This window comes from Zingiber officinale, chromosome 4A (genome assembly GCF_018446385.1).
Source record: "Zingiber officinale cultivar Zhangliang chromosome 4A, Zo_v1.1, whole genome shotgun sequence".
NCBI classification, from domain to species: Eukaryota; Viridiplantae; Streptophyta; class Magnoliopsida; order Zingiberales; family Zingiberaceae; genus Zingiber; species Zingiber officinale.
The window spans coordinates 126,752,460-126,778,593 of NC_055992.1; the positions used below are offsets into that span (position 1 = coordinate 126,752,460).

The window sequence follows — 26,134 nt, forward strand, 5'->3', positions numbered from 1 at the left end:
TTATTTCTTAAGTTATCTACCTTCCTAGCCTTAGGTGTGATAGTCTTAGGATGATATGCTATATATTTGTCTTTAACTCTATCATGTTTGCTATTTTCATGATAAATAGTATTAAAATGATATAAACTAGACCTAGCATGCTTTTTATCATGACTTAAAGGAATAGACTCAATAAATAATACCTTGAGTTTGCTCTTGAGAGCTCCCCCTTGAGTTGAGCTTCCTCCTTTGGCTTTGCCCGGCTTCTTTCCCTTTAGACATTGGCTCCGATAATATTCTTTTTGATGGCACAAGAAATACACATGTGCTCCTTACTCTCACTACAAGAAAACAGGGCTTTAGAGACGAAATATTTCGTTTCTGAAGGCCATTTTTCTGTCTCTAAACAATATTTGAAACGGAATATTCCGTCTCAACATTCCGTTATTGAAAGCCCCGTAGCTAATTTTGAGACAGAACTATTCTGTCTCTAATTTCATAAACGGATTGAAAAATCGTTTATATATCTGTTTTTAATTTGACCAAATGAAATTATTTTTGAAAACAAATTCCGTTTCTAATTTTGTTTTAAATCCGTTATTAGTCTGTCTCAAATTATATAACACATATAATTTTAATCTATTTATAATCCATTTACAATCTTGTTTATAAATCCGTATATAACATTCATTTATAATTTTGTTTTAAATCTATCATTAGTCTGTCACAAATTATATATTAAATATAATTGTAATCTGTTTACAATCATGTTTATAAATTCGTATATAAATTTCATCTCTAATTTTGTTTTAAATCTGTTATTAATCTGTCTCAAATAACATATCAAAAATAATTTTAATTTGTTTATAAATCTGTTTACAAAATTCATATTTAAATTTATCAATAATTTTTTATTATATTATATTTTTTTCTCATCTACATATTATTTTAGCAGAAATAATCACACATTTCAAATAAATTAAAAATATTTGAAATAATTAGTGTTTAATCCAAAAATATCACATCATCCAAATATTCATATTATCTAACTAAATCTAATTTTTATTTCGTTTATCGCGACGCTCACGAGGACTAGATCCTCCTGGATACAAATGATTTGTATATCCCGCCTCTTGAATCATCTTACGAACCATCTCTTTGAGATTTTCTTCTCTTTGTCTATCTTCCTCCATAAGTTTTTCTTCTCTTTGTCGACCTCTCCCCCTTGATCTTCCTTTGCTGGAACCAATATCTTTTGTCCCTCTATTTGACATCCTGCATCACATAAATAAAAAATTCAGCAAAAGAAAATACAAGAAAAAGTTCAACAAAAGATAATTATAGTAAACAACAAATAAAATTTAGTATACAAAATTTCTGAAATGAACAACAAATTTCTGAAGTGAACAACAATAAACACTATGCAGTACAGATTACACTATGCAAATAAATTTTTTGTAGAAAATAACAAACGTGACAAATTTCTGTAAATAAAATAAAATTTAGTAAACATCACAGTAAACAACAGCAGTAAAATTCAATAAACAACAACAAACGCAACAAAAAGAGTGTCAAACTTGGCTTTGTTTCTGGGCAAAGTATATAGTGGCAACAAGAGTCATATTAGTCGAAACATACAAACTCAAAGGAGTTCAAAAGGATACAAGGACAACCATATCGGCCATCACAATTTGCATTTTGAGAGAAAGGAACCTACCTGCCACAATAGTTGAGAAAAATGACAACAGGAAAAGTACTTAGAGGTACAGGTCTGTTGCAAGTAAATGGAATGGCATACAATAGTCAGATAACACCAGGAGGATGCTTGTATACATATTTAGTTGTGAAGGAAGCAGATATCAGGATTCAACAAGTATAGAGATAAGTGATAGCTAGAAATAGTTGTTGATGAATCTAGCACATACTTCACACAGACAAGTTGAATCTCTAGAATAATCAATTCAATCTTTCACAAATAAAATGTTTGGAAGTGCATGAGTCATGCTCCAACAATGCAATGCCCAATAAAATCACAATATCTATCAGATTAAGTCAAACAGGCATGAAACAGCTACACCTATGTATGTAATTGCAAATCCATCCTATACTTGTGATGCACAATCTACCATTTCGTACAAACAAGTTCATGCTCATTTAAACCACTAAAACCCAATTGAACGGGCTAAATGGGCACCAAAAAAAAATTCAAATACAAAAGTCTACTAGTCCTTTAAACTAAATTGCTCCTTGATTAGAAAAGTAGTTGACTGAAGGAGATCGAGTCAGGAAGAGCTTGCAATTTGGCCAAATTGGGCTAGGGATTAGGCTTAACAATTAAAATTTAGTAAATAAAATTTCTGCAAAATTCAGCTAAGACAATAGGAGTGAACAATAAATTTCTGCAGTGAACAGCATTATGTAGTACAGATTACACTATGCAAACAACATTTTTGCAAGATTAGCAATAGCAGTAAACACTAGCAATAATACAAACAACATTAGCAATAGCAGTAACAGAATGTAAACACAATTTCTGCAGTAACAATAGCAGAATTCAGCAAAGACAAAAGTAGTAACATAATTTCTACAGTAAACACAATTTCTGCAGTAACATCTCATCTTGCACAAGCTGCATCTAATATCTTGCACAATTTCTGCAGTAACAATTTCTGCAAAGATGATATGTACATTTCTACAAGATATTGTGCATCTAATAACTTGCACAATTTCTGCAGTAACAATTTCTGCAAAGATGAGATGTACATTTCTGCAAGATATTGTGCATCTAATATCTTGCCCAATTTCTGCAGTACGATTTCTGCAAAGATGAGATGCACATTTCTGCAAGATATTGTGCATCTAATATCTTGCACAATTTCTGCAGTACGATTTCTACAGCTTCTGCAGTAACATCTCATCTTGAGACAATTTCTGCAGTAAACACAATTTGCAATATACAAAGGCAAATGCAACATCTCATCTTGCACAAGCATATATTAGATGTTCTCATAGTTGTACACAAATAGCAAAGAACATATGCACACAGATAAGCACATGCACTTGAACTATACGGTAACCAATATAATTAAAGGCAATAGTGAAACATTTGTGAACAACAGTACAACAAAAACTCACGATAGAAAAAATCTATATTCACTACTAACAGCAGTAAACAATAGTAAAAGGTATAAAGCCAAAAATTGAATCAATTTATCTTTAAGATCGAATACAAAATCAAGTTTAACTCTTTGCAGAAAATTGCCAAAAACAATAGTACACTACGAACCAAATAATCTTATTACACTTTGTTCAAAACGAAGATCAAAATCAAATAATCTTATTCAGGATGCAATATTAGCTTAGGTTGTATATAAACTGCATGGATGTTAATGAGTGTTTTCACATGATACTGCTTATTTTGCTCATCAATCCACATGGTATAAGCAATATTATAATCTCCATGCTCCAGTATACATAGTAAGGTTTCTAATATTCTTTTAACATGATCGAGTTCATACATGTGGTGAAAACTTCAAAGGTTTTTGATTATTATGAGCAGGGGTGGATCCAGGATTTTAGGTTTGGGAGGGCCACATATTAAGTAACGAAAACAATTATTATACGTTGTATCTATGGTGATTGGATTATCCTTCCCTTAGAAAATCTACAAGAACTTTGTTCAAAATATAGCTAGAACTAATAAACCAACTTAAATCTAGACAGATATTTAAAAAAAAAATTTGAACCATCTAATACATAAAAGGACTACTCCAATTCCAAAAGTTACTTAGAACTATAAGTGCACATGCTTTTCCTCAGAATATGTGATCTTCAAGTATGAGACGTTCAACTCACAACTAAAAACTTCATTGTTGAAAACAAACTGATAACATAAATAACAGTAATTGAGTTTAGTCAAGTTTCTCAAGGTAGAGAAATTAATATATTTAATATCCACATAACAATTTTTGATATGGGTCATGGGATGATGTCATTTACCAGTATTGTTGATACAATAAATCAAAATGCATAAACAAGGTGAAAGACAACAGAGCAAAATGGCACAACCTTCAAAATTTTGAAAATTTTAATGTAACAATACTCAATATTGCTAGGTAAATTGGACTCTCGGTGCACAACAGAAGGTCATACCTTTGTTACATATAAACTTTACTGCTCTCTGCTGCAGTAACTCACTCTATCAAATTCCTGAATCTGATAACTTATAAAGAAAACCTATCTAGAACTGTTTAAAATCAAGCAAGAAGCTATCAAAAGGTAAGTATAACCATAAAAAAAAATCTACTAAACTTAAAATGCAAAGCCAACAAGCAGGCTGCTAAACAAGTAGATCAAATTGGTCTTAGAAATCTTACTTGATAAGCTATTGGTTCACTATCAATGCACTTTAATGTGTTCCATAATCGGGTTAGAAGCCATAGCTCCTTCCTTAACACTACAAAAGGATGTATCTTAGTCAAACATGTGTGCTACTATTACAATTTATGGCAAATAACAAATAACATTTACAATAGGATAAACATGCTCTTGCACCTCCATCTAGGAAAAAGGCAGAAACACAAAAGACTAAAAATATTATAGATATATCTTACAAAGAGGTCAAATGGCTTCCTATCTTTGAAAATAATGAACGTGGGCAATGCCTCAAATGGAAGCCTCGCGAGGTGGCTATCTCGCTGCCTTGCAGGGCAACGACTACTTCGCGAGCGGCCACGTCGCTACCTAGCACTGCCTCGTGAGGCTTCCACATCGTTGCCTTGCAAGGCAGCGATGCCGTGGTCAGACGCTTGGGAGGCTACCTCGTCGGGCAATGCAAGCGGTCACATCCCCATCTTTTTTGTGGAATAGAAAAAAAAAAGTTTAGGGTTACCTGAATTTGATACAGGTTCCTTGCTTGTTGCGGAGTGCGGAGTGAGGAAGGAGGAGGGCGTAGTTGTTGCAAAAAGGGAAGGAGACAAATTCACATCCATTGATCCACATACTAAAATCTGGCAATTTAGAAAACCTCTAATAAGATATCAACAAGGCTTTGACGACACTCGGCAGCAACTTGGATCGAACTGCTTCAACTCACTGAATGTATGAAGCATGCATATACTAAACAAATTCTTCCTCCAAAATAACAAACAAACAAAACGAGAGAGGAAAGAAGAAATGAAGAATGCTAGAAATTTTGAAAGAATATAAATCTGCAATCCGACTTTGGAAGAAGATATTCTTCTAGAATTACCTACTACCTGTCATTGTTCATAGTGCCTCTTTTAACAAAGTAAGCATGAACTAGTTCGAAATGCATTCAGCAAAATTATAAATCCGCCCCTGGACTATGAGGAAGCATTGCAAAAAGACTTCATAAGAGGAAGCAGTGCAAAAAAACATCATAAGAGAAATGCAGTAATTCAAATATGAAGAGTCAACCTTCCAAGCAGAGAAATCTTTTTGGCTTGGAACATAATGGAGAAAAGGAAACATTGCTAGTTGAGATAGAGTTACTCAGAATTGAATTCATAGAAATCGAGTTATCTTTGCAAGACAAAAATCTGGAAATTTATTTTCTTAAGAAAGAGATAGAAGTTTTAAAAGAGGAAATCTGTAAATCATTGGTGAACATAAATACATACAAAAGATGGAGAGCAATAGATGAAGTCGGCGAGAAGAAGAAAGCGGCGAGATAAGAAGAAGAAATTAGGGATTACCTTTTTTGAGAGAGAGCAATAGACGAAGTCAGCGAGGAGTGAAGCCGGTGAGATACAAGCAGCAAGAAAGCAGTTGCGAGCAAGAATAAAGAGAATATCTAAACAGGAGTTAGCGAGATAAGAGGAGAAGAAGAAAGCAGAATCGGCGAGGAAGGGATGTCACGAGGGAAGACAACGATAATATGTAAGCAAGATTTAGGTGTTTTATAAAAATAAAATAAAATAAAATAATAATTTAATACATTTCTTTATTATTTATATAAATTAAAAACAGAATTTATTTCCGTTTAAAAATATATAAATGGATTTGTTGACAAACAAAATTTCGTATTAAATTTTGTTTCAAATCTATATATATTTTTGTTTATAAATATTTATTTTATAAATTCATTTTGAGTTTGTTTTAAATTCTGTCTCAAATTTTTTTTATATATTATATTTTATTTAAATATAATAGATTAGTAATTCCATATTAAATTCATTTTTTATTGACTATAATTTAAAACGTATTTTAATTCTGTTTTAAAAATCTGTTTCTGAAGCCTTGTTTTCTTGTAGTATCTTCTTTGTCACGGGGCCAACCTCCTTGGCCTTCTCCTTAGCCTTGGGTGTCACTTGACCCTTTTTCTTGGCCAATTTAGGACACTTACTCTTGTAATGCCCTTTTTCCCTACACTCAAAGCATATAATGTGATTTTTATTATTTGAAATTGAAATAGTTATACCTTCTTTACTTGTAGAGGTGGCACATGATTCTCTATTCGATTTTGCTTAACTCATGGAGGTGGCACCATCTTCTTCTTCATTTGATTTCGAGGTATAAGCTTCTTCTTCCTCCGATGTCAATGAATGATGCTCCTTCTCAATTCTAGAGATGGAGGCCTCTTCATCTTCATCCTCTTGCACATGAAATAAGGAGTATACTCCTTTGTCTTTGTCTTTATGCTCTCTAGAGGATGAACCTTCTTCTTCTTCTTCCCATGTTGAGCATCTCTCAACTTCGAAATCCTCTTCCTATTGGTCTTGCTCCAATGAGTCACCCTCTTTTGATTTCTCTTGGTTTGGTGTAGTGGAGGGTTCTTCATGAACCTTGACCAATTTGCTCCATAGTTCATTTGCATCCTTGTATTCTCCAATTTTGTAAATAATTGTGCTTGGCAATAGACTAACCAATAATTTGGTTACCTTGTCATTTGCGTCACACTTTTGAATTTTCTCCTTGCACCATTTATTTTTCTTGAGAATTTTGCCTTTCGAATCCATTGGAGCTTCAAAACCTTCTATGAGAGCAAACCATTGCCCTATCTTCATCATGAAGAAATTTTTGATTCTTGATTTCCAAAAATCAAAGTTTGTCGATGTATACAGTGGAGGCATCCTTACGTCGAATCTGAGTCCATCTCAGAATTCCATTTGAAGTTGAGCCTTTTTGAAGTCTTTGACTTTGTTAAACTTGCTTCAACTTCTTCTCTCTCTAGTTTGTTGCCCTTTTCGACAATGATTTCGATGAAGAGCAACCTTGCTCTGATACCACTTGTTAGAGTCAATTTGTAGCTAGAGGGGAGGGGAGTGAATAACTCGTCGTGCTTCATTTGTTTGCTTCAGTGTTGTTGATTTTCAGCGGATAGAACTTGAAATAAGACTCACAACACTAACACTAGGATTTACTTGGTATCCACATCAAGAAGAGGTGACTAATCCAAAGATCCACACATGTCACACTCTCCACTATGAAAAATACTCCTTCTCGGTAACTACCGAAGGCGGATAAACTTTGTACAAAACTCACACAACAAGATACATCACACGCAAGAAGAAAATATAAGAATACAAATGAGAAACTTCTTCTTGCATGATCTCTTGTTGATGAAGACGCCTCTAGACCCTTTGGAAAGTGCAACAACACTTCACTTCCAGGCTCTAAGTCAGGCGGTGAGTAGTGAGGAAAGTCGCATGAGCACTCAAAGAAGACTCGAGAGAAGAGCTACTGAGAAGAAAGCTCGTCACGGCTTTATACACTGCGTCTCTAGGGCTCCCAATCAATTAGACTTGCTCCCAATTGATTGCAACGTGAGATCCACGTCATCCCAACCATCCACAGCTCGCTACTTGCGCAATGGTCATATCTCAATCGATTGACCAATTGATTGGAGAGGCTTGAATCGATTGGTCGATCAATTCATAGCACCTCTATTCTCTGCTGGAAAAGGCCTGAATCGATCAACCGATTAATTCAGCTATCCTACGTCTGTGCGAGAAATCTAGCCCCAATCGATCGGCTAATCGATTGGGGACCCTTTTGTGCTCGCGACATTGCTTCCCAATCGATCAACCGATCAATTGGGCCAACCTTCACATGCAGTACACCTCCAATCGATCAGTTGATCGATTGGACTACGGTTCAATCAATCGGTTGATCGATTGACCTCCCTTTGACTTGCTTAACTCAAGTCCAAGGTTCCCAAACCCAACATCCGGTCAACTATAGTCTGCTGGGACTTTTTCATCAAGTATCCGGTCAATCCTTTGCCCCACTTGGACTTTTCTCCCCGTGCCAAATGTCCGATCAACCTTGACTCACTTGGACTTACCGTCTCGTGCCAAGTGTTTGGTCCTCCATGACCCACTTGGACTTCCTTCCACTAGATGTCCGGTTATCCTTGACCCATCTGAATTTCCTTGTGCCAAGTATCCGGTCAATTCTTTGACCTATTTGGATTTCCTAACACTAGTTGTCCGATCAACCTTGGCCCACCTGGATTTCCACGTGACTGGCTTCACTCACCAGGACTTTCACCTGCCTGGTTTCACTCACCAAGACTTTTAACTGCCTGACTTCACTTACCAGGACTTTCATATAACTTCACTCACTAGGATTTTCCATCTGCTTGACTTCACTCATCAGGGTTTTTACCTGGCTTCATTCATCAGAATTTCCCTATTGTCTAACTTCACTCACTAGGTCTTTCACACTAAGTATCCGATAAATACTGACCCACTTGAATTTTCTATTTCTGCCACTGTTGGACTTGCCTTTACCTAACCTCTAGTTAGGACTTTCCCAGTCAAGTATCCGATCAACATTAACCTACTTAACTCTTCTTCTTGTCAATCTAGTAAAACCTTGACCAGAGGGGAATTGTACGAACAATCTTCCCAAACGGATGATTGCATCTGCAATCTCCATATATTGTCAAACATCAAAATTCAAATCAAGACTCAAGTTTGAGCCAACTCAAGCTTAGTTAACCTGGTCAACCTGACCCAGGGGATATTGAGCCAACTCAAGTTTAGTCAACCTGGTCAACCTGATCCAAGGTTTTCCTATGCGAGGGCACCTCCAGCTTATCCAGGGCACCTTCCAAATGCTCCAAGGCACCTCTGACAGTACAGAAAACGCCTCGAGCACTGTTCACCAGAGTTATCTTGTGTATTTCAGATCCTGCAAAACATGTTAGTCCAAATACACAAAGATACTCTCCAAAATAGAGTTAGCATAACAAGTAATATAGAAATAAAATATTTAACAGTCTTTAGACTGTATAGTTTTGATTTTCAGATTTCTAGAAACTCTAGGTCGAATCGACGTCTATTGTTCTCTCAACGAGGAACGCGTCCTCATCTATTCCATTTCTGCCAACTTTCCTGTTGGAGTTGCTTTTACCTAACCTCCAGTTAGGACTTTCCCAGTCAAGTATCCGGTCAACATTAACCCACTTGACTCTTCTTCTTGTCAACCTGGTAAAACCTTGATCAGAGGAGAATTGTACCAACAATCTCCCCAAACGGATGATTGCATCTGCAATCTCCATATATTGTCAGACATCAAAACCCAAATCAAGACTCAAGCTTGAACCAACTCAAGCTTAGTCAACCTGGTCAACCTGACCTAGGGGATATTGAGCCAACTCAAGCTTAGTCAACCTGGTCAACCTGACCCAAGGTTTTCCTATGCGAGGGCACCTCCAGCTTATCCAAGGCACCTTCCAAATGCTCCAAGGCACCTCCAACAGTACAAAAAATGCCTCGGGCACTGTTCACCAGAGTTATCTTGTGTATTTCAGATCCTGCAAAACATGTTAGTCCAAATATACAAAGATACTCTACAAAATAGAGTTAGCATAACAAGTAATATAGAAATAAAATATTTAATAGTCTTCAGACTGTGCGGTTTTGATTTTCAGATTTCTAGAAACTCTAGGTCGAATCGACGCCTATTGTTCTCTCAACGAGGAACGCGTCCTCATCTATTCCTCTTAGGAGCATTTACCTTGTGTCAAATCTGTCCTTCAGATCGTTTAGACTTTTACTCAGCAACCTAGACTTCAGAACTTTTCACTGGACATTCAAACCCCGACCCGTCTAGTCTTCTACTTGGTGTTCACGACCCCCATAACTTCCACCTAGTGTTTGCAACACTGGGATTTCGCCCGATGTCCTCGAACTATCATGATTTTACCCAGTCTCATGGACCAAGACTTCCTTGTCTAGCCACAACTAAGACTTTTCACTTGTCTAGTGTCTGCTAGGACTTCTTTGCCTAGCATCAACTAAGACTTTCGTCTTGCCTAAGATCACTTAAGACTTTTCTGCACACTTAGTCAGACTTGTTAGATCACAACACAGCTTAACTTTAAACTTTTTCCAATATCAAAATACAAACTTGATTAGCTAGCGCTTCAAGCACCAACAAAATATTGTTGAATAAAAAAAGTTTGAGATGTAGCAGCTATTAAATCATAACTACTACAACATGAATATTAGGTAAACATGTCAAATTTACATTATAGCGACTATGAAACCATAGCCAATACAAAGTGAATATTTTTAAACAAGTTAAGTATGTATTGTAACAGTTATGAAACTATAACTAATACAACGTAAATATTTTTAAACAAGTAAATATGCATTATAACAGATATGAAATTATAGTTGTTACAACGCAAACTTGTAGTGAGATGAGATGCCTTTTAATAAAAAAAAATCAAAAAGTGATGTCCTTTAATGATATCAATAAAAAAGGGCACCCTTTTGATTATTGCTAAAGTTTGTTCATGTTTTTGTCCCTCATGCAAAAGCAACACTTTGTTTTGTATGTAATGTATCTTGCAATTCCCACCCGAGTATATTGGTGTTGGTCATTTTCATGTCACGTGGTGCTCCAAATTAATAAAGATTGAAACTCATTAAAATTAAAACAAGTGTTGTAACAACGAGTCCCAAGTCGTATTTTTCCAAGGATAATTAGTACATGTGTGTGAATTCTAGAATTGGTTCCAATCAAAATCCAATTTCAACTGGGTCAAGAATAGCATCAAAGAAAAATAACTCTCATCTAAACATATTCCACTCCCTTCTAACCAATTGAACCTCAATTAAATTCGAGATCCAATGCAACATTGAATCAAATGAGTCAACTACTATCTCCATAATTCTCAACCACATAACTACAGCTACTCTAGCTAAAACAAGAGTTTCTACATTCAAGGCTTGAAATCCATCTTAATCTTACATGAACCGATATAGCATTCAACTCATAACCACATTCATAGATCAAGTAATTCTTTCACCATCAAAATTTAATATCATTAACAGCTTTCTCAATGAAAAGAGCAAGAGTTTTTCCAATACAAGAATTAAAACTAACTCAAATTTGTGAATCTGAAACATGGAATTCAAAGCAAACACTAGATTGAAAACTAATTAGTTAGCTACAGTTAATTACTACATCATATTCAGATTGTAAAAATTCAACAAAATCAGAGAGTAAATAAGGAATTTCAGATCAGGAAATTGCAGAAAAACATTAAGCAACTAATAAGATTCGGATTGCAAGAAATCAGTAGCTCAATTCTGAAATTTTGCATCACTCGGCCAATTGATCAGATCGGTGCGAATGCAGCAGATGGAATGGAGATGGAAGGAAATCCGGATGCTTCTGGGAAACGCCCTTCGAGCTCCGGTGGCTGATGAAAATCGCAGAGCATGGGAAACACCCTCTGCCTGGATCGCGGATGGGAATCAAAATCGAACTCGCGGATTGGGAAACACCCTCTCCCGCAATCTAACCTCGGATGATGAACGCCAGATGCTCAGTGATCGCCGGGGATGAAGAAGCTAAGCTCATCGGATCTGGAACAATGGAATGGGAGCGTCAACCGTTGCGAAGAAGAAGAAGGAGACACTGTAGAGGAAATCGTGAACGCCCGAGCCCAAGCTTCACTGTAGCTTCTCACGCGATTTATATCCCTTTCAAATCTGATCGGACGGTCCAGATCTCTAGGGGCTTGATCAACGGCTAGATGAACTCAGATCTGGATCAAAGCTTCCGGATCTTCATCAATGGACTAGATCTACTCTTCATTAGGTCGGATGGACCATATTCTTGACGGATGGCTCAGATCTGCTTGATCTTCAGTGGACGATCCAAAACACTCCAAGGCTTGATTGCTTCGTTTAGCCCTAGATTTGAGCCCAAGTGTGACTTGATCTGATCGGGTCCATGACCCTTTTGATGCCTTAAAATAATAATAAAATATTAGCATCAAATATCATGATAATAAGTCAATTTGCAATTAAGTCCAATATTACATGCAATTATGAAATATGATATAAATGTGAAATTAAGCTATGAATGCACCATTAAAAACATGCATTATGGATTAAAATAATATAGCAAAATCATATATATACTCAAACGGATCTATGAGTGCCAACCAAAGATATAAGGATGACAATTTCTCCCAAATCTTATTAGGAATCTGATATTCGACCCGAATGGAAAAGAGTATAGAGGAAATTTTTAAACTCGGATTCTATAGAGGAATCCGATGTCCGACCCGAGGCTTGGGAAGTTGATGACTTGGGAACATCCCCTCGGGAACATCCTCGGTAAGACATGCGGCCAGGCTCCTTAGGTGAGGAAGTCACGGTTGACTCGCTTGGGTATCCACACTTCATAGTAAAGAAACTTGGTCAACCCATACGGGTACACTCGCACAGGTACCTTCTCGGATAAACCCCCAACCCCTTTTTTCATGACTAACTAACAGTGTAGGAGGATCCCTGCTCGAGAAGTCATCATCACATTGTCCGGGCCGCGAGAACATCCCCATTTGGGAATATTTCTCCTAGACTCTGACCCCTCTAATTCTTTTGCTTAATTATTCCCGCTAATGATTGTTTAGCCATGAGTTTGTGTAAGAGCAGCCCTGCTCGAGAACATCATTAGCATGTCGTCTAGGCCACGAGAACATCCATGCTCGAGAATATCTCCGTTATGTTGACAGATCAATAACAGTAGCCTCACATCCCCACAACTTAGACTATATGAATACTATACATGGCATCTTGGGTGGTGAGACTTTACATGTGACAGGTGGAGAAGACCTGTCTCTCAGCTATATAAGAGGCAGAATGTATAGCAAGAAACTCTTCTTGGCTCTCTAAGGCTTTGGTTGGTCCCCTCTCTCTCTTTCTCTGGATGAATGACTACTTGTTGTGAGTAATTCTATGTCAACATATTCTATCAGTGCAGGTTGACCAGCTCGGGTAAAGACGAACGGGAGTTACCGACCTACATGCTTCATAGCATATCGCCGGAGTGGTTCACCGGCTCTACCGGATTCAAACTAAAAGGAAAGGGTGCGGCCAGTCCGAAGTCAGGAGGGAGGATTCAATCCACATCAACATGATTGTGGGAAAAGCTTGAATGGACATGGAGAACCAAATGCATAGAATTTATTAAACACAGTGGTCAAATCTCCACCGGAAAGAGCGTCCATTGCTCCTGGAGTTGTTAACACATCCCGATCAAATCAAGCAGAGGACCAAAAGTTGGCCACTGCTCTCAATCTTTGCTGATGCTTTTGTTATATTTAATGATTCTGTTAAGAAGCATTAGGTGATCATCTTATCTCATTCACTGACTAAAATGGATGGCTTCCATGGATTCAATCTCTGTTTTTAAATCTAACAAACCCCTTGAATTGGGGTTCTGAACATTTCTATGCACAATGGAACTTTCCATTAGGTTAGCATTTGTAGGTCTAAGACTAGGAGCTTGAGCTAGCCTCCTTAGCAGTGTCAGTAATCTGAACCCCCAAATCATAAACGGAACCAGTTCTCCATTCGGCCGGCAAGACCTCCTTCTGCGACCAAACCCACTTCCCATCGTAACCGCCCGTGACCACGAGCCTAACCTGCAATGGCCCTGCCGGCGCCCGGTCCGTGCTCCAAACCGGTCCGTTGACCCGGTTCATGAATTGCCAATTCGATGACCCAACCTGTCGATCAAGACACACAAAAAAAATTCAAAATGAAGACCCTCTTAGAATCGAGATTCAATCTAAGCTGGATCATGCGATTGTTGGTAAGGCCTCTAAGTGACTAAGAAAGCTCTTCCATTACGGATCAAATCCTCTGTCCTCAAATTTCTCTGTCCCTGTGTCCCCTTGCCGATCGGACGGACCAGATTACATCTCAAGGATGTCTTACACATCACGAGGATACTGCACACATCTTAAAGATGTCATGATGCCTTAAGATGTAATCTGGTCCGTCCGATCAGCAAAGGACACGGGGACAGAAAAATTTGGGGATAGAAGATTTGACCTACTTCCATTAGTAGTTGTGTTTTTGTTACCTTTGCTACCTCCACTGCTACAATGTCAGTCTGGCCCCCCTGATACAAGAATTTGAAGGCCAGACGATCAGGCCTTCTGCTCTTCTCTTCCACTCTGATGGACAAATTCCTGTCACTGTAATCGCATGGAATTCTGCTTATTCACAAGGAATGGATCAGGAGAAAAAGATTGTCAATCACCAGTTCCTGGAATTGGCACAAGAGAGAACACCACACAAGTTCTCGACTCCATGATTACCTCTCGTATTCCACATCCACAACGCCAAGTCCCCTCAGCTCTTTGGCCATCCCCGGCCGCGCCATGGCCGAATAAGCAGGCCTACTGACGACCCATTCCGTGTCATTCAGGCCATGCAGATCGGTGAGGATCACCTTAACACCTTCACTCCTGCAAATCTTCATGTTCTTGCATCTCACCTGTCAAATAAGAACGATAAGCACGAGCAAACGAGGCTTTTACAGGAAGGAAAAGAAAAGCTAACCTGGAAGCATGCTCCACAGGCAACGCCGCCTCTGTAAAGAGCAGAGCTTGCAGCAGCAACGTAGCAGCCGCCACTGAAGCCCAACGCCATGGGGCCGTATCCACATGATCCGGCTACAAGAACTAGGCAAAATCAAACGCAAATTCTTTCAGGAAAGAATCAGAGGCTGCAGTGACAAACCAGAGGGATCGGATAAGGACGACGAGTGGCTAGCTCGAGCATGAAGGGCCGTGGCAGAGGAAGACAGAAGGAAGAGAAGAAACAGGAAGAAGATGGAATGAGAAGCCATGTCTGTGGCTTCAAAGGTCGCCCTTCGGTGGACATATAGAAGGAGAGGAGGTGCAGTAAAATACGTGGTGCTGAACCACTAAGGCTTCTGTTGAGTAGCATCTTGTTTTCTTTGTATTCTGTAGAATAATTGGCACAACTACTTTTTTTTGCGTGACAGACGATCCATTCCAGTCAAGGGATAAGAAGAAGAAGAATCAAGTTTGTGACGTGGATCTCGATCAATTTCTTTGAACTGATGTCAACTCTTCACGTTTTTTGTTTCTGAATTAGAGAAAACAAAACCACCAATGGTTGACCAACATGGATTTAGATTCAAAGCACGTATTCCAGAGATTCACGCGGAATTACAAACTCGAACTAAGACCATATCATTCTTGATAACATTTTATTAAACAAATATCATGTCATATGTATGAATAAACAAGCGAGGAGGCTAGATCGTTAAACGATCGACAGTAATGGATTGCTTATTGTTGAGGGAACAAGGACCCTTTATCGCAAAATATAGTCGGGAAATTTGATTTTTGTCTCGATGATCGTAGAGTGCATATATGGATAGCAATAGCATTGAACTTCTGGATGACTGGAGTTTGATCTACTTGTGCCACACAGCATATCTGTTGCCACTAGTCGCGAGTTTCCATTCCTTCCCATTTGGACACCATGAGCCATCTCCGATCTTCATGCAGACTTTTTCGTCGATAATTGCTGCATAAAGGTCAGAGCGAGCCTCCAAGATCCTAAGTTTCGAGCGACTGTGGATATCTTGACGACAGCGTATGTCCATCTGCGAGTTTTTAAGAATCTTAAAGACGAGGCCTTAAAACAAGATTTGACAATGATATGAAGGTACACATACCAGTTTCACAATCTGGTCATGGGAAGAGTTGCCCCAATCATAGAAGTGGTCGTAGAAAACTGTTGGTATTCCAGGATGGGTGAGTATATAAGTGTATCCCTGAAAATCGAGCCAAGATTAAAAACCCTGAAAATTCAAGATAGTATAAAACGAACTGATAATTAAAGGCATGGTCTTTCAATAATTTCCAGTAATAGCTCAAAAAATGTTACATTTTACATATATCAAACAGCAAATGCAAGTGACTGGCTGAAACCTTTGATTAGAGGAATATCTTCATTTCCACCAACTTAAAAATGTTTACTGAAAACTCTAGCAAACACCCATTTTAATTTTTCTTGCTTATTGAGGCTATTTAAGTTGCTGTTTGTCACAAAATGTATATAGCTTTAAATTTCATTGAATATTTCAGTTTTGTCAAATAATATTTTAGCTTTCTTTTCTTACTACAGAAGAACATATGCCTGAAGTGATTATCATTCATTACTTTCGTAATCAAATAGTGAAATTAAGATATGATTTCTAGCAAAGAAATTGGTGCTCTTAATAGAATATGTAGTACCTCCATAACATGGCCAGATGGGAAAGGCCAATGACCCTGAAAAAGTACAACATCTCATTTAGTGATTATAAAAAAACAAAAGACAAAAGAGTCGCATTAGGAGAGGTACATAGAAAGTACTCCCTTTGAGTATTAGAAGATAGATGGCATAACAGGTACCTGAGTTGATCCTGTGTCATGGTTCTCAATGAATGTGACTGCTCGTGAAGGCCACCACCCAAGCACACCAGGTGCTTTCCCTTGAGGATCACGCAAACGCCATAGTTCACCCTTAACAGCTTCCTGTTTTATGAATGCTTTTAGTAAAAGGTTTTATCTGATACAACAAAAGAATAAATATGACATGAGAAAAAAATAACCAGTTACAAAATGCACCTGTAAGATGCCCTTCGTTGTGAAATCGAAGGCAGCACAATGTTGTCCTGTTTTATCCATCCAGTTAATAATCCTTTGTCTATGACTGTCTGTGAATTTAACAAGGCACCAACCTCTGAGAATTAAATCAAATTTCTATAACTGAAGTAACACTTGAAATAAAAAATAGTGATGCATAACTTCATGTTCCTGATGGGCTGACTTATGCCACCAATGACAATTTCTTAGTTTTGCTTCATGCGGATCACTTCTCTGACATGATGATGAGTGTGATAAAAGAATACGATGTATAGTATCATCAGGATAGGCACTCTTAGTAAGTCGCAAAAGCCTTAACATGATGTCCTGCCTAAGGGTCTTTCTTTCTCTTTTAGAAGGTTTACTAATATTACTTGTTTAAATGACATCTTGAAACAACAATAAATGTACCTTATCTGCCAAAACTATAATTTGGGAATGAGCTCATTCGATTTTATGCGAGTCAAGGAAACACTTCAACAACCTTTTTCCTTTCCTAGTTTACCATTAAACATTTTTGTGCCACTCCAACCCAAGCCCATATTAACGACCAATGTATAACAGATTTGGCCGACCATGCAGAAAATCACTATTTTTAGGTATTTTTTTTATGTATAACAGATTTAGGTGTCTCAAGAATTTAATCGTAGCCCAGTACTGCATCCTTTAAGAGACCCTTACTGTTCGTTATTTTCTTAATTCATAAGGTAAATGTTTGAGGCTGAAGCTTAAAAATGAAAGGGATATTATGAGGGCCATACCTTGGTTGTGATCCAAGCGATAATTAGGTGGTGCATAATTGCAACTATCCCAGTATTCTCCTACAGAAAATACAGGCTTTGACTCCTCAACATATTCCTTGACAAATTTTGGATCGTATCTACAAATTTCACAAGTAGCCTATATTTGTCAGGCAACACAGATTTTATACAACAAAAACTGAAAAGGGACATTGGCATACCCTTTTGCAAAATCAAAACGGAAATCCTGAAAACCAATAGATTTGCGAAGCCATTTCAACCAACCAATTATATCTTTTCTTACAAAAGCTTGGTTATGATCAATGTTGGGGACTCCATGCAAGTTTTCACCATAACTTCTGGAACCCTACAAATATCACATGGATGCAACAAGAGAAAAATTGAGCTTAAATCATTGGAGTACTTTATGACTTGAACAGATGATCATGCCAACAAGAAAACATTTGCATACCAGGAAAGCTAAATCAGAGAAGTACTTATTAAAAAAGAAACAAGAGAACAACCACTACGCCAGTGGCTCCAACAACTACAAGGACAAATGGTTTCACAGTCGGAAGCATGAAAAACACCAAAACAGTTCTTGCAAGAAACAGAAAAAAAAAAATCCAAATCTAAGAATAACATAATTGTAACATGTGATACGAGTTTCAAATTTTCTGTTAGAAGAGTTTGATTACGTATAATGAGAATAATAATCTTCTAGCATAGTTTAATGAGCACACAAGATAAGTATTGTCATTTTAGTAGTATGGTGAGTTAGACACAAAGTAGTTAATTATTCACCAAGATTATAAGTTCACATAAATATAATTACATCTCTCTGAACATCTATGAACTAGAAATAAGTTAATATATATTCTATCAGATAGATGATTTACCAGTCCTCCAGAACATGAAGTTACAGCATGTTCATCCCAGGCTAAAGGAATACCATCATAACGATTGTATGCTCCCCCATGTCCCTTGGTAGTGCCAACTCGATGGTTAATAACTATATCAGCCATTGCTCTAACTTTGTTCTGTTGCATTTTTTGCAGTAACGTTTTCAGGATATGGGAGGAACCATAAGAAGAGTCAAGGCAATACAGATTTTGTGGTAGATAACCTGTAAAATGAAGGCACCATATATATCCACAAGCATGAACCAACATTAAAAACGAAGTAATAGTCTAACTTTGCTTACCTTCTGGAGATAATGAATTGGTTGCGGGGGGCAGCCAAGCTGACGTAAAGCCAGATTTAGCAATATCTCCAACTTTCTTCTCTAAATTATGCCACCAATCATGTTTGTGTGATTCCCAATTGAATGCCTACAAAAACTTATATTTGTTAAGCATGAACTTCAGTTGTTGTGAATATTAGCAAATATATCAAAGCATAGCATCTATATACTATTTGTATTAAATTGAAAATCTAACATTTTAATTGCTATCTTCTTATTAATCTCACTCAAATGATTTTCAATTTAATGAAAGAGGTGGATCAACAGAAGTTCAAGATGCCTAGACAAGTTTGTATAGAATTCATGTTTCTGATGTGTTATCAAATCATCAGTGAAATCCAACCAAAAGCATCCACTCCATCAAGGGAGTCTATTCGGCAATAAATCAAAATTACATATTTGACATAAGGATGACAAAATTTTCCATTGATTACTGTAATCCGAGAGCAAGACGCAAGAGTAACAGCTTCCCAGAATTCCTTGCATTAATTCAGACAATAGTATGAGAAGGGTAGAACAGCAATCAATTACTTGAAAAAGGATTTCTCTTCCATTTCGTATTGCTCCACCTAAAAGATGGAAAATAGATTGTGAGATATAAGCTCTAGAAAGAATTATTCATTAAAAAGACTGATTTTTCTGCCCAGATCTACAAGTTTAAAAATTCAGAATCACTGATAAGCACTTGGGAGTTTATAAGAATATATAATAGAAATATGCAATTCTGAAACTATTTACACAATAACACAAAATCTAGGACACTGACACACTGCAAAAGGTTTTAAGAAGACACTTGTTTCTGTAACCAGAATTTTCTTGATCGCATATTTTGGTTCATTTAACTTAGAAGAAAGCTATAATAAGTTAATAACCCAAAAAAAAGTGTGACTATTGTCTTTTTCCCATGAACACCCTTGCATCTGTGGCATCTTGAAGTGAATAAAAGTAGAACCAGCAGGTTGAACACCTTATCTTAACAGGAGAAGATGGTATAGTCTAAGTTTCATGGTTATGAGATCTTAAAAAATTTTCAAAATCAACAAATATCATTGCGGATGAGAAAAATATGAAAGCATCACCCAGTTAGGAGCACGTGTTGTTTGGTTGAGTGATGAGGAAAAAGTACAAAAGGAATAGAGGCCGACAACTCATAGCTGGAAGAATCGAAGCAAAAGGTGATTTGGCATTACTTATTCTATTCCTAAAAAGGTGATAATGAAGAAGTACGTTTATAGTTTTGATTGACAATTGTCAGTCAATATAAGTTTATTTTAGTTTGACATACTCGCCACAAGACATTCTTCTTCTAAACTGATAAATCAGAAAGCATAACATGAAAATGATGGAGCATTACAATGCCCACTTACCATTTGAACCTTCTTTTGCGTCATCAACCACCTGCATATGCAAAATATTCCTTAAATAAGAATGTCAACATGAAATTTCAAGATCACTTCCAAGGGATTGCTCAAAACAAATGCTCCAAGGAGAATGAAAAGGTTCAGAACATACAGTGTGATGGTAACCCATATTTGATAGCTAGACTTTCTGTGTGAAACTACACCACTTGGCAGACTTGAAGAGGTAATCCCTGCAACGACAATAATTTGGAACAATGTTGCTGAAAGCTCGATGTGAAACTTAAAAAGAATATGAATAGAACCAAATGACAAATGGAGCAATGTTAAAGCAACAAGAGAACTCGATGTGGTCCTAGCAATAAATCCGATTAAAATTTGTCATTTCTCTGTTTAGCAACAGAGTTATTTGGCATCTAGTTTCAGAACTAAATAGGCACCCAATTAAGTCATTTCCATCCCCCAGATATCTAATCAGCACAATCATCCCTGCAATATCGAGCTCAGAACGGCACTTCATTTTACCAAATATGTAAAATTTCACCTAAAAAGGGACGGCGGGAAGCGAACAACCCTAGGCAAATATGAGAAGATGTTCACACCAGCTTGTGCTCTGCCCGTCGATTCGTCTCACCCATTTATACTCATCAAGAACGGCTTGTCCAGGCGGAAGGACCGCTGTCGATGACAGCCCAAAGCGATCTAAAGCGATGAAGGATTCGATTCCAAAAGCCCTCCTTTTCCTCCTCTCCTTTTTAATTAGCTTAGCAATCCAAAGTTGGAGAGAGACGCTGCTCAACGAACATCGTTGGTTCTCAATATTCCCCTCTTTCTTTGATGCGCACACGCCCAACGTCAACGGCCTGGAATGGAGCAAAGGAACACCGAATATTATATCGAGCGGACCACGAGCTGGAGGCGTACACGAAGAGATGGCTCTGCGTGCCCACCCATCGTCGTCGTCTTCTCCGCCTCTTCCGTGTCGTTTTTCTCCTGTGAAATTAACAGATTGACATTTGCCGACGCACTGATTCGATAGAAGCCGGTGGGGAAAGATGAGCTTTAAATTATCTTGTTAATTAACTAGTTGATAGATGATTAATTTATTTAAAGCAAAACCTAACACCACAAATGTGGTTGTTTGCCTTTTTTTTTTTTTTTTGCAAAGAACTAATTCCAAAATAGTGATATTGTTTATTAAAACACTGGTTGACTTTATTTAGCAAAGATATTTTATCATCAGAGTATTTGGAGGAAGAGGAACTCAACATTTTAAGATCCTTATCCCACTAAATTAGTTGGCACATTTAAAAAAAAAAACTAATTTACTATGTTAAAGTTGCTTTACAAATCAATTTAGTTGCTCAAAGCCCAATAGACCAATCGTATCAGATCATAAATGGATCGAGCGGTTTTGATCCGTTTAAAGAAGGGCCACGAGTGACAGGCCAGATCCAACAGGCCCGTTGGGCCCTGCGAGGCCGTGGACATCACTAGATTAATCTAACAAAACCAACCAACTTAACCGTTGGTTAACTCTTCATCACGGTGAACTTACCACAAAGATAATATACATTGATCTAATATTTAAAAAGAGAAGGGCGGAGAAAGAGAGGTCAAGACACCGGCGGTGATGGCACGGCTGCTAGTAGATGCAGCGGAGGGAATGCATGGCGGCGGAGTCCATGGCGGGGGCGTCGAAGCTGCGGTGGTGGCGGTCGCTCTCTACCAGGCAGTAGTCCATGAGCGGGCGGCGCTCGAGCTCGTCGTCGTGGTCCAGGACGAACTCCGGCACCTCGACCTCCCATCGCCGCATGTGTTCCCACAGGAACTCCAGCCGATTCACGTACTTCAACTTCGCGTACAGCCTGTTCCACCCATCGCCGCCCAATATTAAAAGACTATATATAAATCAGTAACCAATATCATCCCGAATTATTGTAAGACTAAGAACAAGAGAAGGCATTGATTTTTTTTTTTTTTTATTTAACCACATGATCTACGATTAATTAAAAAAAAAAAAAAGACGTGCACTCATCGAGACAGAGTCCATTGATTCCTCAGACAGTCAAACGCTGCCAACTGTCACATACCCTGTACCGTATTTGCTAACATGCGCCGGAACCTGCCCCGGGACACGTCAGCGATTCTTCCTTTTTTTCCGTTTGAAGAAACGGCAGGGTGGGACCAAACAGCACAGAATGTGGGTCCGAGACACGCTCGGCGCACGATAGCAGGGACATGAGATCGAACGGCGAGAAACTCACCCGGCGCTGAAGACGAAGCGGCCGAAGGTGGCGAAGAAGAGGCGGGCCTGCAGCCCCGGGTGGAGGAAGTACACGGCGCAGATCCCGTCGCGGACGGCCACCGGGAGTGACTCGTACGCCGACCGCAGCGCAGCCACTCCGGGGAAGTTTTCCGACCTCTCCACTCCGGTGTGCATGTAGACCACCACGAACCCCGTAGTCCCAACCTGCAACTCCGGGAACACCCGCCTTTCCAGGAAGCTCCGCAGCGCCGCCTCGCCTCCGCCCGCCATCAACTCCTTCGCTGGCCCACACCCCGATCCCCGAATCAGCCGATCCGAGCGAGCAAAGGAAAATTAATCAGCTAACGCAAAAAAAAAAAAAGGAACGCACCCGGGAAGAACTTGCCGACGATGAGGAGGATCTTGCGGCCCTTCCTGTCCTTGCCATGGATCTGGAAAGCCTCCTCGAGCATCCTCTCCATTCGATCACTGCCCATCACCTGTTCGACGGAATGCGTCAAAGAAACAAGCTTTGAAACATCGGAAGAGGATGAAGAGACGCAGAGAGCGGAGTCGGTTTTTAATGGGCAACGCAATCACGGAGGGATAACGATGAGCAGAATATTCCCGGGAATCTTCCGTCGCTCCTCTTGTCGTAGCGGAGCGAAGTTGGACTGCGGCGACCCGGACCGGCCCGGCCCTGCACGTGGCCCACTCAGGTACGACCTTATCGACTCGCTGTTCAAGATCGACCCAAATAATACCGAAGGCTTAATCGGCGGTGCCCATTACTTCAATCAATCAATCAGAGGCACACTTCGCGTGAGTAGTTAAAAGAGGCACTGTGTATGATTTGAGACTCGTTGGATTCACATAATATTTTGTAATTATTTCTTAATGTGTTACAGTTGCCGTCGGCATTGTCAGATTGCCGTCGTCGTCTCGAATCAGTCTCCGCCATCATTCTCGGAGGTAAAATTTAAATGTATCTTCTGCTGCCGTTTCCATCTGCAAACAATCCATCGCTTTTATGTGAAAGAAGGTGGTCTGCTCTCATCTTTTCTCATACTCGTCGTTTATTTCAGAATTCCATGTTGCACGCTACTTAAAAACTATTTGCCTGTTCTTTTGTGTTAATATTCTTGATTGATGACCACCTAGATGTTGTTATAGTGGCTGTAAATTATAAATTGTGTAAAAGTCTCTTGAATTCCATCTGCTCGATTCAGCACAGAAAGTGTTTGTTGATTTGCTCCAGTTGCGCTTGCTAAACCGAGGTGATAGCCCTCCTCATCGGTACATATCTAGGTGCTGTTTATCGTTAGTAACCCGTAAAAAATCTGACATTTCTCTAAAGATGCCCGTAAAAAATTGCAGCGTTTAACTGAGGAGTCCAACGGAACTTGTGATTCTCTTCAAACTTAGTTAAGAACAGTTTTAAGTAGTTGTCTAACATAAAGATGCAAATGTAATTGTAGAATTGCTGATTTCACGGAGCGCAATAGTTTGCATGGAGTTTTAATTTACAAACGCTTGCTTGCAGGTGGTGTATAACATGGAAATGACTCTTAACACAAACTTGAGATCATTCAAAATACTGCATTCTTCATTCAACTTTGAAAAACTATTCACTATTTTTTCAGTATTATTTCATCTTTGAAAAACATTTTCAAGTGCTGAGTAAAATTGCCTTTCCGGTCTTGCGTATCTTTATTGGCAAACATGACGTTTTATCTGCTTTTCCTATAAAAAACATGATGCCTTGTATGAAAATTGACATATTACCTGCACTTCTTTTTATCACTAATATCAACAAACTGTTGACAGTGAGAACGTTGGCCAAACAGGAGACAGATCTTGTATTGGAATTGCATGCATATCGACATCAGGTGAAAATGGTTATATATTAAAATGATTAAGCAGTGACAGCATCATTGCACTATGAATGGATAAGGTTTTATTATCGTAGTGTTATCAACAACATCATTCTGACCTCTTGTACAAATTAGTTCATTACACGTGACTTTGATGTACATTAATTGTTTCAGGGTTTGATCGACTGCCGTGAATCAACCATGACACGATATTTAGATTTACAGAGCTTCATTTTGCGATCTCGTGTACTGAAGTTCTATAGACAAGCACTAAGAACAGCTCGTCGGGCCCCTATTCATGCAAGAGGTCATGCTTTTTTCTCTCTTTGTTTTTCCTTCATCTTTTATCAAAAAGAAATTGCAGCATTTTGAATTCGGTGGTGTATACAGATGAGCTGAGACAAACCATGAGGCAGGAAATAGAAAAGAATCGGCACTGTGATGATAGACAGAAAATTCGCTTCTTACTAAGTGAAGGCATGCAGAGACTGAAGGGTCTAGATGAAATGCTTGATATGATGGGGCACAACTGAGGCACTTGTTAGGCATTGATGCATTCCTCCTTCAGAGTAAATGTATTGAAACTTGGTAACCTTTTATCTTTCTCGAAGTAGAGAACTGAAAATGAAATAATGATCAAAACTGAGTCGTTCTTTCAAATGATCTTGTAATTTATGGGCTAGCATGACTTAGTTGGAAATCTTTTGTTTTTACATTTGCCTTGTTGAAGTGTCATGGAGCTACTTCTCTGCTTGCTACATGATACGGTTAGTGATAGAAGGGCCCAAGAGGAAAGGATTAGAAAAGTCCAGACTATGTGGCGGTCAAAAGTCACGAGGAGGTGGCGGTCAATAGTCATGGCGACTTGACGGTTAAAAAGACAAGCTGACAGGGCAGTCAGGGCTCAGCATAGGCAGAAGCGGGTTGAGAGCGGCAGAGCTGAGAGGAGTCAGCTCGATCCACAGGCCTGCAATAGAGGGCCCGGAAACACAGAGCACATAGGCCGGTCAGGGTCGGCAGAGCTGAGCAGAAGCAGCCCGAGCTACAGACCTGCAGTTGAGAGCCAGAAAGTACAAAGTGCAGGATGCAAGGCGGTATCGGCAGAGCTAAGCAGAGGTCGAGAACTGGAAGTATAGGCCAATGGGTCGGAAGCGGCAGAGCTGAGCAGAAGCAGCCCGAGCTACAGACCTGCGGTTAGGGCCAGGAAGTACAAAGCGCGGGATGTAGGTTGAAGATCAGCGTAGCTATGTCTAGACAGTTAGGGCTGCAGGTCTGCGAACCACATGTGCAGGCTGGTGCGGGGGCACAATGAATCGGAGGAGCTAAGTAATACGGGAGCGGAGAATCTCAACGGTCCGTCAGGGGTAATCATTACATACCAACAATGCGAGCGAAGGCGAAGGTTCCTGAAACGAAAAGATGCCCTCATAGCCAGTAGTAGCCTGCCAGCTGTCTCTCACTACAGGACAAAACCCAAGTGCGAAAGCGGAGGTTCCTAAACAGAAAGATACTTTCACAACAAATAGCAGCGCGACAGGTGTCCAGGACTAGAGGACAAAGCCGGGCGTCCAACGTTTTCTGACAGGAGGGCAGGTTCTAGCAGGAGGACGCATAAAAGGGGAGAAATCCCTCGTACGCAGGTACGCGCACACACTCTCTCGTCATTTCTTTCCACAACTATTTTTCCCTTCTGCTTCTCTCTGTTCTTTCTGGGGAAAAAGGACCTGACTTGAGCGTCGGAGGG

The 26,134-nt window shown here is 39.0% G+C and overlaps 4 protein-coding genes and 1 long non-coding RNA gene across 11 annotated transcripts; 1 reads left to right on the forward strand and 4 right to left on the reverse strand.

Moving 5' to 3' along the window:
• Nucleotides 1-954: 954 nt before the first annotated feature.
• Nucleotides 955-5,869, reverse strand: LOC121971054. Of its 3 annotated transcripts, none has more exons than XR_006109064.1 (4): nt 5,697-5,869; nt 4,871-4,988; nt 4,356-4,435; nt 955-4,225 (listed from the first exon to the last, which is right to left on the reverse strand). It is a non-coding gene; the product is annotated as an uncharacterized LOC121971054 (long non-coding RNA). The 3 variants fall into 3 exon arrangements; XR_006109063.1 differs by having other exon boundaries at nt 955-1,254; nt 4,132-4,435; XR_006109062.1 differs by having other exon boundaries at nt 955-4,435.
• A 7,629-nt stretch (nt 5,870-13,498) lies between these two features.
• Nucleotides 13,499-15,138, reverse strand: LOC121973643 (expansin-like A1). Of its 2 annotated transcripts, none has more exons than XM_042525033.1 (5): nt 15,003-15,138; nt 14,823-14,935; nt 14,579-14,757; nt 14,341-14,455; nt 13,499-13,981 (listed from the first exon to the last, which is right to left on the reverse strand). In XM_042525033.1, the coding sequence occupies exons 1-5, from the start codon at nt 15,109-15,111 to the stop codon at nt 13,751-13,753; spliced, it is 747 nt and encodes a 248-aa protein (XP_042380967.1). In that variant the 5' UTR covers nt 15,112-15,138; the 3' UTR covers nt 13,499-13,750. The 2 variants fall into 2 exon arrangements, with proteins under 2 accessions (XP_042380967.1, XP_042380966.1); XM_042525032.1 differs by having other exon boundaries at nt 13,560-13,981; nt 14,341-14,473.
• Nucleotides 15,139-15,404: 266 nt separating this feature from the next.
• LOC121971055 (probable alpha-amylase 2) lies at nt 15,405-21,331 on the reverse strand. Of its 3 annotated transcripts, none has more exons than XM_042522135.1 (13): nt 20,871-21,331; nt 20,423-20,501; nt 20,278-20,308; nt 19,442-19,479; nt 18,872-18,998; nt 18,567-18,793; nt 17,889-18,034; nt 17,689-17,807; nt 16,910-16,998; nt 16,694-16,816; nt 16,535-16,570; nt 15,973-16,071; nt 15,405-15,900 (listed from the first exon to the last, which is right to left on the reverse strand). In XM_042522135.1, the coding sequence occupies exons 2-13, from the start codon at nt 20,438-20,440 to the stop codon at nt 15,709-15,711; spliced, it is 1,245 nt and encodes a 414-aa protein (XP_042378069.1). In that variant the 5' UTR covers nt 20,441-20,501; nt 20,871-21,331; the 3' UTR covers nt 15,405-15,708. The 3 variants fall into 3 exon arrangements, with proteins under 3 accessions (XP_042378069.1, XP_042378068.1, XP_042378066.1); XM_042522134.1 differs by having other exon boundaries at nt 20,842-21,331; XM_042522132.1 differs by having other exon boundaries at nt 20,813-21,331.
• A 582-nt stretch (nt 21,332-21,913) lies between these two features.
• Nucleotides 21,914-22,807, reverse strand: LOC121972769. The gene is made up of 2 exons (XM_042524405.1): nt 22,536-22,807; nt 21,914-22,169 (listed from the first exon to the last, which is right to left on the reverse strand). Exons 1-2 carry the CDS (start codon nt 22,805-22,807, stop codon nt 21,914-21,916), a joined length of 528 nt encoding a protein of 175 aa, XP_042380339.1.
• On the forward strand, nt 22,528-25,110 carry LOC121971056. Of its 2 annotated transcripts, XM_042522136.1 has the most exons (5): nt 22,528-23,338; nt 23,425-23,488; nt 24,344-24,405; nt 24,565-24,697; nt 24,781-25,110. In XM_042522136.1, the coding sequence occupies exons 1-5, from the start codon at nt 22,928-22,930 to the stop codon at nt 24,921-24,923; spliced, it is 813 nt and encodes a 270-aa protein (XP_042378070.1). In that variant the 5' UTR covers nt 22,528-22,927; the 3' UTR covers nt 24,924-25,110. The 2 variants fall into 2 exon arrangements, with proteins under 2 accessions (XP_042378070.1, XP_042378071.1); XM_042522137.1 differs by lacking the exon at nt 22,528-23,338 and having other exon boundaries at nt 23,377-23,558.
• The last annotated feature ends 1,024 nt before the right edge of the window (nt 25,111-26,134 follow it).